This window comes from Euleptes europaea, chromosome 13 (genome assembly GCF_029931775.1).
Source record: "Euleptes europaea isolate rEulEur1 chromosome 13, rEulEur1.hap1, whole genome shotgun sequence".
NCBI classification, from domain to species: Eukaryota; Metazoa; Chordata; class Lepidosauria; order Squamata; family Sphaerodactylidae; genus Euleptes; species Euleptes europaea.
Window position 1 is genome coordinate 14,592,231 of NC_079324.1, and position 23,354 is coordinate 14,615,584.

A 23,354-nucleotide genomic window follows, 5' to 3' on the forward strand; every position below is an offset into this window, starting at 1 on the left:
AAGCTCACATTACCCTTTGTCACACAGGAGAAAATGCACATCTATTCTGCTGGTAAAGGTAAAGGTCCCCTGTGCAAACACCGGGTCATTCTTGACCCATGGGGTGATGTCACATCCCGACATTTTCTAGGCAGACTTTTGTTTATGAGGTGGTTTGGCAGTGCCTTCCCCAGTCATTTTCCCTTTACCCCCAGCAAGCTGGGTACTCATTTTACCGACCTCGGAAGGATGGAAGGCTGAGTCAACCTTGAGCCGGCTACCTGAAACCGACTTCCGTCGGGATCGAACTCAGGTCGTGAGCAGCAGCACAGAGGTAGGTGGACCAGCCTCGCTTATCTGATGTAAGCGAGTAGCTAGTGCCGGGGCTCACTGCTTAGCGGTAGAGAACATGCTTTATAAGATCCCAGGTTCAAACTTCCAAGTTGGAGTGTTGGGAAAGACTGTTCTCCGCTTGACACCCTGGAGAGTGGCCGTCAATCAGAGTTTATCATGATGAAACAGGGCAGTTTGGCAGCGACATGTTCAAATATGGACTTTTCCCTACATGTCCCATCACAATATTAGATACTGAGAACCCACAGGATTTTCATCGTCATATGCAGTTGCATCTTCTGTGGCTACTTTACATCGATGACAATCCATTTTCTCTGGGGATTCTGCCAGTCTCATGCCACAGTCTCAACTGTACTAGTAAATCTCTTCCATTGGGTTGGATTTGTTGAAAAGAATGCAAATGGAATACCATACTGTTTTTAAAAGGTAACTTACTATAGGTTTACTGATGCTAAAGAGCTCTTGTGACTTTCTGGATTCTGTATCAGATTCTGAAAACACATAAAGATGTATTAGATAGGGAGAGAGAAATGATTTATTATCATTATTGCAACTACAATGGAGACAGCTTTATAAGAAGCACTGTATATACTGTGCAAGGTTCATTGCCCTTATTTATTTTGACCACAGGATCTGGATAAGCAGGCTTCACAGATGTAACAGAATTGCACAAACTTCCTTTCATTTCACATCAAGGATTTAAATACATCTTTGTTTCTCACATCTTTGTTTCTCTTTGGTGGAAGGAATTTTAGAATTCTGAGGCATTAAAACCCCAACAGCAAACTTGCCCATTTGCCACTTTATTTTGGACACGCACTGTAGCCTGTTTTCTTTCGTTAAAAGTTATTCCAGAAATTCTTTGGGAGAAGTCCATTTTTGAGATTAGCTACATACCACAAGCAAAGCTTTTTTTTATATATATAAAAGATGCTTTTTGTCCACCTTGCCATAAGGTATTTATATAAAATGGGCTGGGGGTGTAAGAGGCTTTTAGCATTCAAAAGTTAAGACCACAGCTTCGTCAAGGAATGTTTAAATGATACAACAGAAAAGTCATGCATTTCCCTGCTTGTGTTTCAGATAATTTCATGTTAGCTTTTTTACTTACCTTGCCAGTGCTCAAAGTTCAAGATACTCATTAATGCAAAGGGTAGAATAAGTCGAACAGAAGCAGGGAAGATTCATGAGCTCAGGTCTGAATGCAGATGAAGAATCTTCTCTTTCCTTTTCCCTTATCAATGAGGTTTGCTATTCTTATTGCAAACAGTGATGTTTCAAATTGAGAAAAACAGATTGCTTGTGTTTCATTTCTTCAAGCAATGGTAGAACAAATTACACACAATTTTTTTTGCAATGTGACCTACACTATGGTGTGTTTGTTCCTCAGCTGCCAAACAGTAGTAGGTTACTCCAGAAATAAGGTACATTACTCCAATCCAGTGAAAGGTAAGCAAAGTCAACAATGCAAAAAGCACAGAAGCAAAGTACAATGCCACTGAAGATACTCCTGGAGTAAAAACTATTGCTTCAACGGTACAGGCACAATGGCACCATTTTAATTTTCCTGTGGCCAAATCCAAAAATGTATGTGCTTTATCACTCAAATAATAGATGCACAAAACATATTCTCTTGAACAGTACACAGACTTCTGATTAAAAAAGACTTTTTGTTGACATATCATTAAAACCCCTAAGACAATTTTGAATTCACGGGCAATTACTGATCACCTGATTGAATTCAAACACACAGGCCCACTGGGCGCCTGCCACTGTCGGCTCTGGGCAAACACAGGCAGGCAGGCAGAAACCTAACTTCAAGCAGAGTCAATCTAGTAGTTGGCCTACCCAGCAATCCTAGCTCTCCCTCCTACATTCAAGCTTCTAACCTCCAAGGATGTTCCTCATGTAAGAAAGTTCCCTTGAATTAGGCTCTCTCTATTGTCCCCATGGCCTGAGGAATTAATACAAATTTTCCAACTCTGATGCAGGCATATTCCAGTTCCAGTAAATCCACCCTGGATGCAGACACCACCCTTCTTCTTGTGGTTTCTCACTCTGGCTTACAATGAAAGAGTAGAATATGAAAAAAGAGGTGGTATCGGGATCTAGACCCTCCCCTCCTCCAGGTATTTGTATTTGTTATTACCGTCCTTAGACGAAACATAAATTTTTTGCAGTTACATTGCCTTACCCAAACCGGCAGTATAAAACAATACCTTTTGGTTAAAACACTATACAAAATATTACTGTCTTTATAATGGTTAAAAACTGCTCTACAATATAAATATAAACAATCAATCCAATCTACAACTTTCCATTTCTATTTAGATTTCCAAAAATTAAATACTATTCCATAAAATTTGGCCACCAACTTTGTTACCTGAGAAAATTCATCCTTAAGGATGTTAACTCTAACAGATTCAGGATAACCAGTACTCTTTCTCAAAAGAGGGCCAATAATCTTTTGCCTATCCTCCTTATAGTAACTGCACCTAAGAAGGACATGTTATAGTGTTTCCGGTTCACCACCTTTGTAGGGACAGAGCCTTTGTGAGAGGGGAGCCTTTTTGAATTTTCCTTCTAATACTGCAGAGGGAAGAACCAAACATCGAGCTAGAGTAAATGCTCCTCAGGTAAGTCGCTGAAGTTTTCAGTTGTGTTGCCATGAACATCTCGGATGTCCTACCCCAAAGGTATAGAGAAATGGATTGGATATTTTCACTATTTAAACCAGCCTATACAGTTTTTAAAAAAAGATGTTTCATGTTGCCTCTTAAAGCAGCAAAGGAAGACATATTGCTTCTTGTTCTCTCCTATGCTTTCTTATACAGCTTAATTCTCATTAGAACTTGCACCCAAATGTATGCTCTTTCCTCAAAAGAGCTGAAGAGCCCTGGCATACCTCCCATGTCTGCATCAGCTGGTGGGCTTCCCCTGGTCTTGCCTATTTGCTTCTGCTTTATTTGTCCTCCTGCTCCTTGCTGTCCCTTTCCGTATCCGTTCTGAACGTTGGCATTAGAAGAATTCTGGACTTTATGAGGTGACGAAGGAGGGCTGTTCATTTTATTATTCGTATGTCCACTGGCTTGTCGGTCTTTTAGCCTCTTCTTCAAATGCTCTTGCATTTTGAGAGTCCTTTCGTCTCGCTGAGCAAAATTCGTCCTTCCATGATGACGGGACTCTGGGGGGAGGGGGAGAGAGCACATTAGATGGGAACATAAGCACACACAGAGTGCATTTTGGGTTAGAAAGACAGGTAATTGCAGAAGTTAAGCAAGAGATCGATTAACAACATAGTAATTTCAACTGCTTTTAAAAGCTTAAAAGCCTTCAAGGGTTGGGCAGGTTAGAAATCCAAAATTTAAATAATAATTGAACACCAATCAATCTTGAACGCACATGAAGCTGCCTTATACTGAATCAGACCTTTGGTCCATCAAGATCAGCATTGTCTAAGACTGGCAGCTGTTCTCCAGGGTCTTAGGCAGAGGTCTTTTACATCACCTACTACATGATCTCTTTAGCTGGAGATGCAGAGGATTGAACCTGAGACTTCCACACACCAAGCAGAGGCTCTGCCTCTGAACCACAACACCTCCCTTGGAAGATCCTTTTGTATCAATGACACAGATAGCATTTGGGGAGGGTTTGGAGAACCCCAGTAATTTTTAAAGACAGGATTATCCACCCCACACAGCCAATTGCAATCACAGTGGCTCTCCCATCTCAATTTCTAATGAAAACTCTAGGGGCCTGCTCTGCTGGTGAAGAGAGAGATCTCACAAGAGGAAGAGGAAGAAGAGGAGGAAGAAGAGGAAGAGGAAGAGGAGGAGGAAGAGGAAGAGGAAAAGGAGGAGGAGGAGGAAGAGGAGGAGGAAGAAGAGGAAGAGGAGGAAGAGAAAGAGAAAGAGGAGGAAGAGGAGGAAGAAGAAGAAGAGTTGGTTTTTATATGCCGAATTTCTCTACCACTTAAGGGAGAATCAAACCAGCTTACAATCTCCTTCCCTTCCCCTCCCCGCAACAGACACCCTGTGAGGTAGGTGAGGCTAAGAGAGTGACTAGACCAAGGTCACCCATCTGACTTCATGTGAGGAGGGGGGAAACCAATCAAGTTCACTACATTAGTGTCCGCCGCTCATGTGGAGGAGCAGGGTATCAAACCCTGTTCTCCAGATCAGAGTCCACCGCTCTTAACCACTACACCATGCCGGCTCACTATACAAGGTGCTGACTGGTGCAGAGCAGAGTTCTGCAATGGGAAGCCTGAGTAGAAGAAGAAGTTGCTTTTATATGCCGACTTTCTCTACCACTTAAGGAAGAATCAAACCAGCTTACAATCGCCTTCCCTTCCCTACAACAGACACCTGTGAGGTAGATGGGGCTGAAAGAGCTGTGACTAGCCCAAGGTCACCTAGCTGGCCTCATGTGTAGGAGTGGGGAAACCAACCCAGTTCACCAGATTAGTGTCCAGCGCTCATATGGAGGAGTGGGGAATCAAATCTGGTTCTCCAGATTAGAGTCTACTATTCCAAACTACAGCTCTTAACCACTACACCACGCCGGCTCACTATACAAGGTGCTGACTGGTGCAGAGCAGAGTTCTGCAATGGGAAGCCTGAGTAGAAGAAGAAGTTGCTTTTATATGCCGACTTTCTCTACCACTTAAGGAAGAATCAAACCAGCTTACAAACGCCTTCCCTTCCCTACAACAGACACCCTGTGAGGTAGGTGGGGCTGAAAGAGCTGTGACTAGCCCAAGGTCACCTAGCTGGCCTCATGTGTAGGAGTGGGGAAACCAACCCAGTTCACCAGATTAGTGTCCAGCGCTCATATGGAGGAGTGGGGAATCAAACCTGGTTCTCCAGATTAGAGTCTACTATTCCAAACCACCGCTCTTAACCACTACACCACGCTGTACCCTTTCCTTCCCTCGCTCTCAGCAGGTTCTCTACTGCCATGAGGCCTGAAGCTCAGGAGAGATGGCCATGGCAATTCTGCCTCCTGCCAGAAAGAGAGACAGAACCCAACACTCTCAGCCAACACTCTCAGAAGTCCTCTGAATGCTATTTCATATGACCTTCTTACATGGACAACACAATACAGATAACAAGGTTTAAAGACTGTCAGAGTGTGTGAAGTAAGAAACCAGGTCTAGGCTGTGTTGGACCAAGATATCCAGATGCCAAGGCCAAACCATATCTTCAGCATCAGCATCATATGCAGAGGATTTGACCTTGCATCCTCTTCTCCTCCCCCTCAGACCACTACAGTGAAAATTACCATGAAGTGAGGGTGTGGCGAGTGAAGCATGCAAGTGCGATGCCCATTCGAGACAGTCAAACCACAAATGGCCATGATCCCTGGACTGAAAACAAACCTGGACTAAAAAAACAAAAATTCTGTATTGGGCATAGACATCTCTGCAAACCCAGTGCAGATGAAGACATATTAGTGTAATGCATTGCATCAGATAACTTGCAGATAACTTGCAGTGCAGATAACGAGCACCTACTTGTTTTAATCTTCAAGAAGTTAGTGATTTTAATCAGGATTGAATTTTTTCTTGTATATTTTATTGTTACGTGTAACGTTTTTACCTGATGTTAGCCACTCTGAGCCCAGATTCGGCCGGGATAGAGGGCGGGTTACAAGTCCGAAGATAAATAAAATAAAGAATAGTTGACTCCCTCCAGTCAGGAGACAGGTCAATCCATCAATCAATCAATCTTTATTTTACGGTCATTTGACCAAAAGTAGAACATCTAATCAACAGCAACATAAATTTGTAATAAAACAATATCAGACAATTGAAAAGTCCACAAAATTAAAATATATCAATAAAATCCCATATCTAAAAAGGTAAGCAAACTAGCTTCTAAAACGTTTATCTATCAAATTGTACCTATTTGTACATTACATCCTTTCGGGCCTTATAGATAGCAGCACAGAATTCGGCCACACATCTCCAAGTTTGTGCGTTACTATCTTCCAGTAGTTGTTGGATACAGATTTTATCAGGTAGCCCTGTATTATTTCTTAGAGTTTCTTGAATAGTCTTAGATCTAAACTCATGATGGAGAGGGCAGTATAAGAAGACATGTTTACGGGTCTCAATTTCTTCACCATTGCACGGGAAGACTCTCTTGGAAAGAGGATTTTTTAATATCTGCCTTCTAGGACGGCCAATGGCAAAGCTCCACATCTGGCTAATGTGAAAGCCCTTCTTGCACTGCACTCTGCATGAGCAAGAGAATGAGCCCGTTGACAGTCAGCTGCCACATAGAGAGCAACCCCTCAAGCTTCTTGAGTATGGGTCATTTAACTGCAAGACTGCACATCACCTCATCAGCTAAAATGAAAAGCAACAGTCGCATCTTACCTTGCTCTTGATAAACATGTGGAGAGGGTGGCGGAGGATGCTGGTGAATGAACTGTGGCGGAATTTCTCCTGTCCCTGGAACTGGAGGATACACCGGATGAGGCGGATGGGAAAGCAAAGCAGGGTGAGGGTGCATGTAATGGGGCACGTGCGGAGGAGGCGGGTGCATGGAGGGGTGGAATTCAGTCGAATGCGGCATGACAACAACTTTCCGAACTCCGTTTTCTTCCACCACCTACAATGCAAAGTGAAAAACAGATCAAGTTGTTGATATATTTAAAGAGTCCTAAAACACAGATTGTACATTACCTCCATCCCCCTCCAAAGCTTATCCTAGATAGTTTGTGCTTTTGAGCTATAGATTATGAGGTCTTGGTGTTTTTAAACAAAAGACAGCTTGGGAAAATAGCCCATCATGAATTACTACAACTGTTATTCACATCCTCAGTTTGCCCTTGCAAGACCTAAAGGAGGACACATGGAGACCCCACAGGCTTGGGCTTCTTTTTTAGAGGGGTTGTGGCTCAGTGGTAGAGCATCTGCTTGGCATGCAGAAAGTCCCAGGTTCAACCCCCAGCATCTCCAGTTAGGGACTAGGCAAGTAGGTGATGTGAAAAACCTCTGCCGGAGACCCTGGAGAGCCGCTGCCGGTCTGAGTAGACAATACTGACTTTGATGGACCAAGGGTCTGATTCAGTATAAAGTAGCTTCATGCGTTTCAGACTGCCTGAAACAAGACACACCAACACACACAGTAAAGTGGCTTTTAGTTCAGGCAGCCTTCAAAATTGCACCCGTTCTCTTCAGTCTGATCTGACAAAGGTTCCGTTCCACAATCTACAGGTACTATTAACTTGTAATTAAAAAAGGAGAAAGTTAAGGGCTGCCAGAAAAATCTCACATCGTGTTCTTAGTTTTGAGCAAGTCCTTGGACACAAGCCAAAGGAAGTTCAGTTCAGTTGGGCTCTACAAATAATGGTTGGGGGAGCAAAACCTCAGACTGTACAGGTCCCCCCAATGCACAACCTGCCAAAATAAATCAGAATGAATGAGAATAAATCCTAGCATTCAAGGTTTTGCAAAAACCTCTATAAGGACAAATGTTTTAACAAAACTTTTGAAGGCACTTTGAGCTTTAATGTGTGTCAACTAATTTAGCTGGATAGTCAATGAGCCAGTTGATTTCTGTTGTGTGTATCTGGGCAGTAGTCTGTAATGCTTATGAACAGTCTGTTTATATGACATTTTCTTGTTTCTTATTGTTACGTATCATGATGAAACTTGTTTTTAACTTTTTTGTAAACTGCGTTGGATCCCTGTTGGGTGGAGGGAAGGATAAAAGTTTTATAATCAACACATTACTTTTGATCCCACTTCCAAGTTAAAAAAAAAACTCTCAAAATGACATGTGACCAAAAGCATGCACTTATGCCACATGCATCCAAGGAGTGGGCTACATGTGCAGAGCATATTTATTTATTTAGAGGATTAATAAAACACCTCAATCTGCTCAAGGTGACTGTGTTCATATGAACGCATGTACACACATTATGCATCACTCACAGCATTTTACACAAACAGCCTAAAAGCTAGAAACTCGTTACCACACCCCTGTGCATGTAGATTCTGCCTGCCAATGTGAAATGTCAGCCACCCCTGTCTGACGCATTGATGCCCCATTGGCATCAATGGGATTTAAAATATCTGTACTTTCAGCTGTTGCTGGATATCAGAGAAATGCTGACCAATGTGTCTCTGCTACAGTATACATGATAAACCTAAGTTTGCTTCTCCCATATAGGTTCTTAAAAGCCTCCATAAGAGATGTTAGATGTACAGCATGAATTATAAACTAAATGTGGTAGGGTGGGCTGTGACTCCAATTCCTAGTCTGGGAAAACAATGACTTTGCATGCAGAAGATCCTAGGTGCAATCCCTAGCATCTCCCACTAGAGCTGAAAGAGCAGGTGTTAGGAGTGAAATCTCTCTGCCTGAGACCCTGGAGAGACACTGCCCGCCTGAGTAGATAACATTTAGATAGATCAAAGGATGGCCTCGCGTGGTACAGCTGCTACCTCTATTAGGTCATGATAAGAGTTAACCTGAAGCAATGAATGGATTATTTGCTCAAGTTTAACCCAAGTGTGCGCACAAAACTGTGTACAACAGACCTTCACATCAAGCCGTCAAAAATTCTTCTAACAGTAAACTATTATGCATGCTTGCTTATCAACCACCTGGCAAAACCTTACTACACCTCACATCCGGGTCAGAGAGTCTTATGATGACAAAGTAAATCTTCCAGTCTCAAAGTTCCTTTTAAAAATAATAATTCTGCTTGAAGCTTGTTTAATTTGGACTATCAGTTGTCACAATTTCCTAGCTGGCTAAGAAGGATTTACAGAGGTAGAACTACTAGTTATGACGAAAGCACAGAACTGGAAAGTTTCTCAACTCCATGTAAGTCAGAATGATGGGAAACAGCTGGCTTTAAAAGAGAAATAATCTGTCAAGCCAGGGATTATTACAGCAGATGTTCACCCGTAATGTGACCACAAAGTCAAGAGCAATTAACTTGTTATGTTAATGTACTTGTATTTTTAAAGAATCCCTTCCTTGTTTAAAAAAGCAGCATCATGCAAAGCTGATGGTACTAAACTCAGACACAATTTCTTCAGAACAGATAAAATGAAATTGTCGAAGGCTAACAAGCTGAAATTTAATCCCAACAAAACAGAGGTGCTACTGGTGCAGGTAAGGTCTGATATGGGAAAAGGGTTATCCCCTGTTATGGATGGGCATCCAGTCCTCCTATAGGAGCAGGTTCATAGCTTGGGGTGCTCCTGGATAAACAAGGGGAAGCAGTGGCCAGGGGTGCCTTTCACCAGCTTTGGCTGTTGAGCCAGCTGCAGCTCTTCCTGACCAGAAAAGATCTTGCCACTGTGGTGCATGACCTGGCAACATCTAGATTAGTCCACTGCAATGCACTCTATGTGGAGTTGTCCTTGAAGACTGTCCAGAAGCTACAAATGGTACAAAATGCTGTGGCCAGAGTCTTGACTGGAGTGGGTCATAGGGACCATATCACTCCAGTCTTGTCTCATCTACACTGGCTTCCAATTTGCTTCCAGGATCCTATGCATGACAACAAGGGGGGGAGAGCTCCATTTCTACCCCACTTAAAGGCTTTGTGAACACTGTTACGTGGGATAGGAGATGATTACCTGAGATACATAGCCAGGAGGCACAAATATTGGAGGCACAGAACCATTGGGTGACATCATAGGAACATGCGCTGGACCTGAAAGGAAACCAAGCAACAGCAAGTTCATGTCTGTATATAGTAGCAGAACGTGTGCAAGTCACAGCTCATTTGACAATCTCGATAAGCTAGATGGCAACAGGCATATGCATACACATTAAATTTTGATGCAAAAGGTTTTAAGTGATTTTCCATCCTCTGTTTTCCAACCCATACAGAGAACAACCCCATCTACTATGCTAAGAAACTGCTGCATAACGCAGAAACTTAAGAAAAAACATGAGAAGGGGTAACGGATTTGAAAGCAGAACCAAAGCATATTAAAGGAAGTCTTTACAGAAATGATAGACCTTGGAATATTTCCGAACTTAATGGAAGAAGTACATCTATCCAGCAAAATTTCTCAAAAATCCTGACTTCTGGGGCTATGTCTCTGACGTTCAACATATAAAGTTATGACTGAGGAGTGTTCCACAGATTTTCAAGGACATCAGCAACACGCAATAATGTTGCTGCTGAAAGTGGATCAAGTTTCAGAAAACAGAATACTGCTTGCTGCATTAAATTCTAGTCTTCAAAATGAAAGACTATGACTTGCAATGAAGAAATAGTAAGTGGTTTGGGTCGAAAATGAAAATAAAAAACATGGAATGCAGGCCTTCTTTCAGATGCTTCATTTATAAAACACCAGAAGTCAGGGAAGGTTTGGCATTCCCCTCCTTCTTTCCACTTCCTCTGAAGAACCAGAAACTGCTACAGCCAGGGACAGAATGATGAGTATATGGAAATACACTGAACAAAATTTCCCTTATGAGATCACACTGGGTGACTTTTCCTTACACGCAGTTCAGTGTGTTTGGGGTTGAGAAATAATTTTTCACGAGATCAGATTAACAGTATGATCTTCTTCCCCCACCCCAGTATACTGCTTGCCTTCCTTGCATGAGTCATCTAAAGTTATTTGCTCAGTTAGAACTCTTCTTTTAAAAACTTTTTAAAATTTAAAAAGTTTAAAATTTGTTTTTATCTTATACTGTAAACCACCTCAGGGGACCAATTTTGTTGGTCAAAAGGTAGTTAATGTGCTCCAGGTAAATAAATGAGGTCTGCCTAAGAAATGCTGAGAATGATTTTATTGACTGGTGTCAGAGAAAGGAGGCAAACATGTATTTCAGCACAGATTTCTTTACCTTGTATACACTGAATGTGTCCATCTTCAGTTCTAATTGTGAAAGTCTCTCCTGGATTTACTTGTACAAGTATAACCTAAATACAAAATACAGAGAATAAACATACAATGTCTACATATCAGCCTCACCTAAAGACAAAACAAACTTTATTAAATGCACCACACACGTTTCTGTATGACAATGGTTTTAAACATATTGCAAAATAATTCCACAATAATTAGTACGTCACCAAAAGTTGATACTAACCTGATGGCTCACATCTGCATTTTAGTCAACTGTGGCTAAAGTTTTTCTATAGCTCTTCTGCTTCATTACATACATAACTTTCCAATGTCACAAAAAACTGCAGTTTGTTTAAACCACAGTGTGCTGCATAAACCCTGCTTATATAGTAGATGTACCTAATAGACCATAGCTTATTTGGAAATGTTGCATGCCTCGTGTCCCAGAACCCTTCAATGGTATCCCAAGCTTCCTTGCATTGCTGTGCCCCTTGGCAAAGCTTCACTACAAATACAGCACACTTGCTAATGTTTGGATACAATAAATGGGAAAGGGTAGAGTCTAGAGCAAGCCATGCTTCCTCCTCTCTCTTGATTAGGAACACTTTCTTCTCCCTACCACTTTCTACCTAATTCTAACAGATTAACTGAAGCCCTTTCAACTCTGAAACAAGATAAGTATTTTATAGCCCTCCCCCTTTTCTGCCCAACCTCTTCAATGCAACCCCCCTCTACTGTATTCTGAAACTAAACCAATATTTTACAGCCCTGCCTCCCTCTCACTGCCTTTGAAACTCCCTCTCGAAAGTCTGACGTTTCCCAAGCACATTACTGCTCAGCATGTTATCAGGAGGGAGAGTGTGTGTATGAAATAATCCAGATGGAGTGGGGAGGATGTGTCTTCAGAAAGTACCACCGAGAGCTGAATGCAGATGGAGTGGCAAAATTTTCTGTTGGTCTGTGCTTCCCTCACCATATGCAGGAGGATAAAGTAGTGAGCAGAACACACTGGGATTTCTGCATTCATACCACACTACTAGCTACATGAACAAACCATGGTTTAGAAACCCCATGCAGAACTCAAACAAGAGTTTGTGGGCAGCCAACATGCAGACATCAAAACTGTGGTTTATCATGATGCCTTGAATGCGACCACAGACTCAATCACAATTAGTGGTTATACCTTCATTTCCTATTCCCCCCTGATCACTGACATGGTGGCAGTACACAGATAGCCATTAATTTTAACTAGCCTCCTGGATTTATGGAAGATTCTAGTTTAATGTCTGCCGCCATTTCTTTCTTTCTTTTTTAATGTATTGCTGCTTTTATGTATACTACAATAATCCATGCACTGGTTACCTCTCATATCGATCACTACATGGGTTTCCATTTAGAAGCTACCATCAGTGCAGAATGGTTTACTGACAGGGTTTATCTCAGCATTTGCTACCAGAATGGCTTGAGGGGCCTAAATTGATTTATTTATTCAGCATTCTTATATCCCGCTCTCCCCAGCAGAGCTGGGCTCAGAGCGGCTTACAGTAAAACAAGAACATATTAAAATGCATTAAAACATTATATAACAATGAAATCCAGCCCCAAAATCAACAGGTCACTAGAATCAGAATAAAATGAATAAGTGCATAAAATGGCACTCCTCGGTGGTATCCACCTTGCAGGGCCTACGGGCAGTAAGTTTCCCCCCCCCCAATAATTAGACTGAATAGATGTTAAAGAGGGAGGGGGATAGGAGGGGATAGGGATAATTGGCCTAGGCTCACCCAGGAAGCCCACGGGAGCGTCTCCTCCCCTATGAACCTCAAGAGTCATTTGAATCCAACCCAAGGAAAGGAAAGGAAAAAATGGTGGGAGGGGGTTATCTTATATTTTATCATTCCAATCCAGTATAACTATAATTTGATGTATTACTTACGTATTGAAAATATTTTTATCCCAGCTCTCCCAAATTTTACTCAAGTTGTGACTCAAAACTATCCTACTATAAAAACAGTCTCAAATATTTTTTCCAGTACTGAGGCAGCAGGGTTCAAAAGTGAGGTGGCTTTGCTATAGTTAATACAAAATTCAAAACCTCTCTGAAGAACAGACTTTTAAAAAGGCCAGTTTACTTGCTGTGGAATGTAATAGCTGGTCACATCTGACTGATTTTCAGATTTCTTTCCAACACACTTAAATTAATGCATACATTCAGAAGATGTGAAGAAAAGCAGTGTGACATCACCAGCAACTGTCCTGTTATAGATTATATATTCATTTCTGAACGGTAAATGGTACCACTAAAACTGAATCTTAACAGAACTCTCTTTGTTTAAAAAAGTTATCACTCATTTCAACATCAGATCACATCCATCTGCAAACTTTTCCTGGTACAATGAACCTTTGGTCTCTCCTTCATTTTTTAAAAAGTCGGTTCAAGATTGCTTAGACCTAAAATTAACGTCTGAATTTTCCTAGTTAAGTCCTTAGCATCATCAACCCTGATCAAGGTCCTGAATTCTGTTCCACTTGAAAGAAAATCTTTCTTATCAGAAAATACTGAAAAACAGGTCCAACTACTTTTTTTAATATAATTGGTTTCTCGGTAGCATTATGATTGTTAAAATGCCAAAACACATCTCTAAATATATTCAGGGTTAAAACTGCTTATTATATAAATGAAGCATTAATGTTGATAAATTAAAATTTAAAGCAGGTTAAAGCCAGGCTAATAAACTTGCATCAGCCAAGGTTATGCTATGAATTTTCATCATCTCTCTATTATTACAATTCTACAAGAGGCTAGTAATCAGCATTCTAGGTTTCCTTGTTCTATGTGAAGATATTAATCTGGTCTAGACCAGTCTACCACTGACATAGGTTTTATAGGGCTACCTCAGTAAATCTTTCCTTTCTTTGTATGTAGCTCTAATTGGTGCTGTCGCTTCCTCTTGCTAGCATCATTGCTGTTTCAGTTACTCAATTTTAATCCATTACACCATGAATATTTTTAGCAGAAAGGCGATTGGCATGCTTCGGAATAAACGCTGCAATCCATTCTTATTTTAAGCAGCATAGTAGGATATACATATTTTAAAGGTTTTATTTGCTAATTTTATCCTTTCCGCTATAACAGCTCCCAATCTCCTCCATGAACATGCATGTTCAGGTGCTTTGATTAAAAGGAAGCTCTCATGTACACAACAGACAGTAACAGGACAGTACCACAAAGAGAGACTATCAGCATTCTTTCTGTACACTGCAGTGATCCATAATGCTCATAAGAACTAACACCTACAGAGTTGTGTAGAGTTCAGTGTTGAGGGGGAGCGGAACAAAAAGGACTGTTGCTTCGCAGGTTTTTCACAAAATTCTCGTATTCAGAAATTGGACGTTCTGTTTCAGTAGCTGAATATGCCTCTTAGCAGCTGTTTCTATGGTACTGTGACTTAATGCTGCAGTAGCCACATGGCGGAGAGAGATAAATAACGAGCCAAATTGTTTGCTTTACTAAGAACAGCTGCTGCACTTTATATATAAGGCAGACAGGCATCAGGTAGACAGGAACAACGCAAACTCAGAAGCACACAAATATGATGAAACAGATCACAGACCGTGCGTCTGGGTTTTTTCCCCTCCCTATCTGTCACAAATGGCTGCCAATAAAATTTGGGTTTAAAACAACAAAACTGGAAGAACAAGTGAACTAAACAGACAAGGCACTGATTGTAACACCAAGGAAGCATTGCCACAAAGGCCAACAGCGTGATTAACACCATTAATCCCAGAATATTTATAGGGAAGCAGGTCGTGTTTGTCTGCAAGAACCTTCCTTCCAAATGAACAGACTTTGGGTAAGTCAAGTTAGCAAAGAGGCTGTGGCCCTGAGCGCCAAGAGCAATCTCACTGGACAAAAGTTACCTGAACTGTGAGATATTCTTAGCACAGCTGACACATTCAGATCAAGGCCAAAGACATACAAAGAAAAGGACATCATGAAGATACAAAACCAGTTCACATGGAAGCACTAAGCCATAGTTTGGTATTATGGGAGAAAAGGGTCATATGCTCCCTCCTTCCCACCTCCCAATTTATAATTTTCTCTGTTCTTCCTACTTTAAAAGGAGATTGGCCACTGCATCAAAACCGGCAAACTATGGCTTGTGTTTTCCCTCCAAACCAAAATCAAACTGGAGCATGCAATTCTAGCTTGAACAGCATAAACCATAATTTCCTAGCACAGATGTAATGGCAAACTATGGCTTGCCTCCAAAGTGGGAGGGAGGGAGGTAAATGAAACATATGAGAAGAAAAAGGAGCATGGGCTCAGAGCCAACAGCCAAACTATATTTTGGCCACTATATTTTGGGGTTGGTTTTGGAGAACTTGTCTCCCTTTTCCTGTCTAAATTGTCCCTGTTTTTGAAACTTTCCCCCTCTGCGAAAGGAACCTCTATTGGACCATGAGCCCCATCTGTAATCAGATCAGTACCTGGGAGTTGGCCTGTAGGGACGAAAGGAAGGATATGAAGGACCCCTATTGTCCTTCCTGACTTGCCTGGGAAGTGCCTTCTTATCCCTGGTTTCTACTAATATATTATCTAATTTTCCTCCAAACAGCCGCCCCCCTTGGAGGAGATAGGCCATTAGAATCACCTGGGATCTGAGGTCAGACTGCCATGGTCTGAGCCATAGGGCTCTCCTGACTGCTGAAAGGGATGCAATGGACCTTGCAGAAAAGGACAGAGGCGTCAGCCATAAGGGAAATAGCTTTAAAGACTCTGTCTAATCCGACAACAACCCTGCGGTTATCTTGAGGGATTAATTGAATACGTTTCCTCATCCCTATAGTGGATGCTCTTGCGAATATTGAGGTGGTGGCACTAGCCTGAATGGATAGTGCTGCAGCCTCATGGGCCTTGCGCGTAAGAAACTCTGATTTCCTATCCAAATGATCTCTGATGGATCCGGACCCATCCTCAGACACTAGACTTGGATTTTGAACGTCTACTACTGGGGCTTTCACTACTGGAATCTTTAAGAGATCCATGGCATGAGGGGCCAACTTATAAAGCTTGCGCAAGTTAGCTGGGAACTGTCTGCTGGATGTGGGATTATCCCACTCAGATTTGACAGCTTTTGGAAGAACTCAGGAAAAAGGACTAGGTTGTTCTGGGCCTGAGTCCTTGGAAAACATTCCTTAACCCCCTTTTTTAACTTGGGTTGAGGCTCTTTGGCTGATTCTGTCTCCTCATTAAGATCAAGAGCCACTAAGGCCCTAGTCAGCAGTTCTTGAAAATCCTCAGAGGAAAACAGTCTAGGCTGTTGTTCCTCGGTGACAGGAAGGTCCCCATCAGAATCAATTTCTCCCTCTTCAGATCCCCAGTCATCTGAATCTATTGGGGAGGAAGAGGGACCCGGTCGTGGTTCGTAGACCCTTGTGGGACGTGCTTTCATGGCTGCTTTAGTGGGCCATGGCTTAGGACCTGTCTGATCAGTGACTTCCTCCTCTGTCTCCTCAATGACTCTAGAGGTCTGGCTGGAGGAGGGGCTGCCCACAGAGTTCCCCGTTTGCCCTGTATTAGGGTATTGGAAGGAAGGCATCATGGCCTGCATAAACTGCCATTGTCTCTCTAAGGCTACATTAAACATTGCAGAAATCTGTTCCACAGTGGCCAGGTTCCCAACTCCCAATTGGCCCAGGAGAGTGGAGTTAAAAATGGCCACCCCCTGCGATACCGCGCTGCTAGTTCCTGCAGCCGGCTGCAGAAAATGAGAAGGGACCGTTAATACAGGCATAGGAGGCTGTGGCGCGGATAAGGGGACTGCCGAAGCAGCACGTCTTACCTTCCCCTTAAAAGCGCTTGTCTTAAAAGTGATCTTTTTCTTTTTGGCGGCTCCCAGTAGAGGTGCCGACTTCCGTGCCTTTTTTCCTTTGCTGGCCGCTAATGCCTTGCCGGCCACCGCCGCCTCGTTCGACTTACAGCTGTCTTGAGGGCTTAAATTTTCCAAGGGTCCGCAAGAAAGGCCGTTGGAAGCCTCTGCAACTACCCGGGCGGATTGGACCAGCCCACTTTCGCAATCTCCTACCGAAAGGAGATCGTCCTCCCTCATCTGATTCTCGTCCGCCATTTTATCCGCCCGAAACGAAAAGGAGGGGGGGAACGGGAACAGACAGAGTGGAGACAGAAAGCTGGAGCAAAATTGACAAGTAAGAGAAGTCGAAGTAAATCAAGGGAAATAAATAAGTGAAGAACCAAATAGAAGTTTAAAGTTAGATAATAGCTAACCAAGAGCTGTGCATAGACACTGCTCTCCCCTCAAAGGCAGGATGGAAAGTGGGAAGCTGAGGGCTGTTTCCCGCCTAGAGGAGACAGCCAATAAGATTTGGTCCTGCCTCCCCGGAGAGCATCGGTAAACACCCCACAGCTTCAAGATGCCCTAGCCTCAGAAGAGAACTGTGTGGATCAATGGTTTCTTTACTACTGAACAAAGGATATTCTTTAAACACAACTGTTGTACCCAGAGGCAGGTAGCACATTGCATGCAATTCCCTCAAGAATGATGGCTGCCTCAAGCTAAAAATGATAGAAACCGTAATAACTCAATAGGATGCACTATTAAGACCGCTATCAGCCAACAGCAATGCACTTTTTCAGTCACTCACTAGAACCAGTGCTAGGGTTAGTCAAGGAAAGAACTATGAAATGCAATTCCAAAACAACAGCCAGCTATAGAGTTCAGAATCCACAACTTTCTGAAGGCTAGCTAATTAAATACTTGTCATTCAAAGCTCTCGAAATCAAACATCTGGCTGTTATGGGCCAAGAGTCTTTTTGGGAAACGAAGTTCTTCAGTCTTAATGTTTTGCACAAAGCGGCTCTATAGAGCATGCTTTGTACCAGTTCACAGAGCTAAAAATCAAAACGAATTGCATGCTACAAGACAAACAAACATACTATTTTATTTCTAGCTTTTGGTTTTGATTTTAAGCTTGATTGCTCTAAACTTTACAAGGCTTTTTCCCCTTCTTTTTTAAAAGCCTGAAAGTTACAAAAGGATCAAGGATAGCTAATTGCGTAACCCAGAGGTGCCAAGATGACGTATATGCTGATCAGATAATGGGAACAGGAAAGGTCAAAGATGACCTAATACCATTACAGCCCCCCAAAAAAGAGAGAGAGAGCCGAACCATGTGCTTTGTACTGAAAAGGCTTATTTCTACAAGCACTAGCAAGCCGGAAGCTTCAGTGTCTCATTTTCCTAGCTTTCGACCTGGCGTTGAGCAGGCCAAATGTCTGATATTTTTAACAGAAGTTATGGCACCACATTCAAAGAGCAACAACACTGTCTCATTCAATTACAAATGAAATAAGAACTTAATTTAGAATCTGCTTCTGCCTCATCCAGTAAAGGATGTGCTCGTTAATAGCTTGTGGAATATAGAACTAATGCTCAGGGCCTAGATCATTCTAACAGAACAGAGAGGTCATTTGTTAATTAAACCTTGTGACAGCTCTATGAATTACTGTAACCTACTTCACAGTTTATCCTTCCCTGCCCATTGCAAAAGCAGAACAATCTTGGAAGGAAAAAAAATATTCTAACCTCATTTACTTGAAGACTGACCAACAATATGCCATTAAGGTTGGATGCCACCTTGGATATTAACAGTGGTCTAAATGTTACACTCTGTTGGGGATCAGCATCCATGTGATGAGCTTCCCAACCCTCAGCTATGCTTCATGAGCTTGTTCATCCTGTATATCGTAACTGGGACCAATGTGTCCAAGGTGGCTACTACAGGTAGAGTATCCCTTATCTGGACATCCCATATACAGACTGATCTGAAAACCAGACCCTTCGAGCCGGCATGCAGGGAGATCCGTGCTGCCTGCTTTCAATTGTTTCCTCTCACCCCCACAAAAAAATTCTGTGTACGATGCATTGTAGGTGGAGACTGAAAGCCTGCCTTTGTTAGTTTGTTGCTGCTGTTGTTTAACAGCTGATACAGGTATTCTGGGGAGATAGTTACACCTTTGCTTTTTGAAGGTTCAATGTAATTTAAACAATATTTTTAATAATTTTGTGTACAATCAGGCTCTGTATATAAAGTGTATATAAAACATAAATGAATTTGGGTCCCATCCCCAAGATATCTCATTATGTATAGGCAAAAATTCCAAAATATTCCAATACATGGAAAGATCAGAAATACAGGCCACTTCAGGTCCCAAGCAGTCAAGATAAAGGATACGCAACCTGTATTAATATGGTGAGTTCTAAGCAACAGAAGCTGGAAGCTGAACACAGAAAACGTACCTACACTAGCTCTGTCAAAGTTCACGTGAGGTTATCTGGTTAACTGTTATCACTCTACTTCGTGAGCATAGGGAGGCTTATTTGAAGACAGTTTGGGTGCTGGTTTTATGAGGAAACTTAATTGAAAGTGCACCAGACAGTATTAGAATGATGCAGACTGAATCACTATTAACTGTTAGATTCTATCCCAGCTTACCTCGAAGCTGCAGTAAGGTAAACTGGCATAGAATCTAACAGTTAATAGTGATTCAATCTGCATCATTCAGATTTTGTTTCTTTATCTGAATTGAACAGAAGTTGGTTTATTAAACAAGCCAGTATAGTTCAAGGGTTCCAGCCCAGAGACAATTACAATAAGTGCTGTCAACTTTCAGATGACTTACGGCAATCCCTCATAGGATTTTCAATGCAAAAGAACAGCACAGATGGTTTGCCATTGCCTTCTTCTGTATAGCAACCCTGGTCGTCCTTGGTGGTCTCCCATCCAAGTACTAACCATAGTCAGCCCTGTTTAGCAAGCTCTGACAAGCTTGGGCTAGTCTGGGCTATTCAGGCTGAAACACATGGGAAATTTAAGAAGTCACTTGCACCATGTCAGTAGCAGGGAGGTTGGGGGTCTGTTTGTACACGGCCAGTGCAGTTTAGGAATGCTCCTGAAATGAGGGACCCATTGCTTGCTTTGCTATAGAAGTTCAGTGGTTTTCTCCATTTGACAATGTTGTAACAGTCCAATTATGATTTCTATATCGGCATGATACAAATAACTGACCAAAATACGATAGCCTCAGTTTACATTATGAGATTACAAGAGTCACTGGAAAAGACAATCATGCTAGGAAAAGTTGAAGACAACAGGAAAAGAGAAAGACCCAACAAGAGATGGATTGACTCAATAAAGGAAGCCACAGCCCTCAATTTGCAAGATCTGAACAAGGCTGTCAAAGAAAGGACATTTTGGAGGACTTTGATTCACAGGGTCGTCATAAGTCGGAAGCGACTTGACGGCACTTCACACACACACACACACGATACACGGGGCTTTTACAGGGTAATAAGCAAAACTAAAAGAATGACAAATCCTTGCCCTCAAAAACTTACAACATAAATTTCAACAACAGGGGAGGAAGGAAAGGAATGGCAGGGATATCATAGAAAGAGGATATTTTCTTAAAATGAAGAAGTTATCTGGCATACTCCAAATTTTGTGACTGGTTAAGTGTGCAATAATTTTGAGTTTTCCACACCCAGTTTTCTTTATGAAATCAGGGGCACAATCCATCAGGAAGTTTCCCTGAACAAGTTTCACTTGAAATGAATGCACAGGAAGGTTCTAAGCAGATTAGATGTTAAGAATAACAAAAGGATATGTAACCGCATAAAATAAAAGGTGAATGGAAGGAGCTGTTCCTTAAGAAAACAGCTTTAATGTACTGAAGGAGCATGTGCCAAAAGACAACCTTCACAGACGTCTGTGCCATGAGGTGAAGAGGCAGGGGTGGACCATTTTTGCAGTTCACACACAAGATCCTAGCTGCAGACAGAGACAGTTTCAGATTATGTCTCTGCAGATATCAGAAAGTCCTGTCGTGTAGATATAAGGCAAGGTAAATTCTCAAGCCCGGCCACACTATTGTGTTTAAGGACGCAAATCGTAAATGTTCACCTCACTTCTTCCAGATACCTTTCAACAGAACTTTCTCCTTTCCAAACTATTTCCGCTGGTTAGAAATTCATAAGTTCAGTCGAGCTTTCCTATTGGTGAGATGTAATGCCCTAGACTTCGCCGAGACACAAGGGCGATACAATAAAATTACTGCAGAAGAATAAAAATGCCCATTTTGTCCAGATCAAATAGACTCCCTAGCCCACAATGTTTTAGCATGTCCACCAAATAATACGGCACAAAATAAATATATCACTTCCTGGATAAAACAGCTAAAGACACTTTCTGAGAAGCGGATACTGCGTTATCTGCTGTCAAATAGATCTGTCAATTGTGTGAGGGATGTGGCAACTTTTCTCTTCATAGTGTCAAAGAAAAATTAAATTTCATTTCCCTTTTTAAAGTGTGAAGTGGTTGGTGGATAGCCAGTGGCTGTTAAATCTAGGGAAAGGAAAGATCGTCCATTTGCATCTTACAGTACAGACTCTGATTTGAACTCTCTACACATATACTAAATTGAAGCCAAGAGAACACTTTATTTGGCATTTCTGAACTTACAAATCCTACACAGACACGTCATATCCTTTCTTGAAGGTTAACAGAGAATTTTTGCCATGCCTGTTACATGGACAAGCAGCACAATTTCGAAATAAAAGTTTTACTGGAACAGTCACAAACCACTTTTCCCAGAATTATGTCTAGTGCTTTTATTTATTTTTAAACCAACCACCAGATGTTTGTTGGAAAAGAGAATTTAGACAATTCTGAACTTTACTAACTGGGAAAGGTTCTCTGTTTCACAAAAGCTGAAGAGTGAACCAGTTTTCGTCAACATTTTGTAAGCTCATTACTGGACAGAAGTCAAGCATTGAAAACATCAGCTTAAAGGGCAAAGTTTTAGTGTCCAGTTCATCATTTGTTAAAACTGTTCACCCAACAAAAGGACCTAAGTTGCTATCATTTGTAATTAGCGCATCTTTGAACTACAGGGAAGGAACATCACTTTTACAAGATGGAGAAAAATATCTGGAATCTGTTTGGAGTTGACAGCAAGCAACTCAAGCAACCGGCTTCTACAACATTAACTTCTGAAACATGAAATAATTCTCCAGGATGGTGATCAACCGGTGGCTCTTTACACTTGCAAATGAGAAATGGCCAGTTTTTTGCTTCTCTAATCCAGTAGCTTCTAGTGCATCTTCATACCATTTTGCACTCAGTACCACCAAACATAATTAAAATCTGAAATATTGCTTTTGTCTCCATTTTACTAAGACTACAAACAGCAGGTTTTGAGCTTTTCCATTCCATCAGGCCCCAAAACATCTTTTTTATCTCCCTCCACTTCCTACCATAAAGAATTTTGAGAAGCTCAAAAGCCTGCTCACTGCTTTGTGACAATTTTGGCTGTCCTAATAAAATAACAGGTTAAACCCAAACTAAATTGGCAATTTCCACCAATTCCCCCTTCTTATTATTCCTCATGGTTCCCTATCTCCCACAAACAACATTTTGCACAGAGTGGGTTGCTGAGGAATGGGGTGGGGGGTGGGGGAGGAGAGTTTCACTCCACTGTTGGGAGATTTACAGCCCATTCCTAAAGAGGGGGCAGTTAGGTAGCAGACAGGAGTGGCACTGCCATGCTACCTTCTGCAACTTCTGTAAAAAAATTAACTTCTGTAAAAAATAAAAAATAGCCTTCAACGGGGCTACGACACCCCCCAAAAAAACCCACCGCTGTGGGAAGGGGTGTTCCCGGGGCCAAAGGGGTTAGGGAGCTGCCTAAAGGCAGCTCCGCCCCCAGGAATGCCTCCCAGGACTCCTGCATGGGGACTTGCGCCACTGGAACACTGCCAGGAGGCAGCGCATGCACCCTAGCTGTCCCAGCGCCAGCATGGATGCTACCCGTGACAGTGTAAGCGCCCCTTATCACAGATGAAATGGGCACTTGCACTGGCACAGGGCCACACTGGCTCCTAAGGAGCTTCACTCCCCCTTCAGGATTGCAGCCTTCAGGATATCAACCCATATGATACTCCTGATATATATATTTTTAATTACTTCTATGCTGCTTTTCAAAGGATATTATACTGCTTCTGTTCATTTTTGCTGAGAAAAGTTGTAATGGCTACCCCAGCTTCCTTTGCATTACAAAATAAGGGACAATGGTAGTAGGAAAAGGGCACTCTGCCCAATATTT

The 23,354-nt window shown here is 42.0% G+C and overlaps 1 protein-coding gene across 1 annotated transcript in view; it reads right to left on the bottom strand.

The window, feature by feature from the left end:
- Positions 1-23,354, bottom strand: part of LOC130486263 (fibronectin type-III domain-containing protein 3A-like) — a 55,618-nt gene that overhangs the window by 28,561 nt on the left and 3,703 nt on the right. Inside the window, exons 2-6 of the mRNA XM_056859504.1 lie at positions 11,169-11,244; positions 9,941-10,017; positions 6,716-6,950; positions 3,239-3,517; positions 769-824 (exon numbers count right to left, since the gene is read on the bottom strand). Of these exons, the coding sequence (XP_056715482.1) occupies positions 769-824; positions 3,239-3,517; positions 6,716-6,950; positions 9,941-10,017; positions 11,169-11,244 (723 nt within the window). The remainder of the gene's footprint in view (positions 1-768; positions 825-3,238; positions 3,518-6,715; positions 6,951-9,940; positions 10,018-11,168; positions 11,245-23,354) is intronic.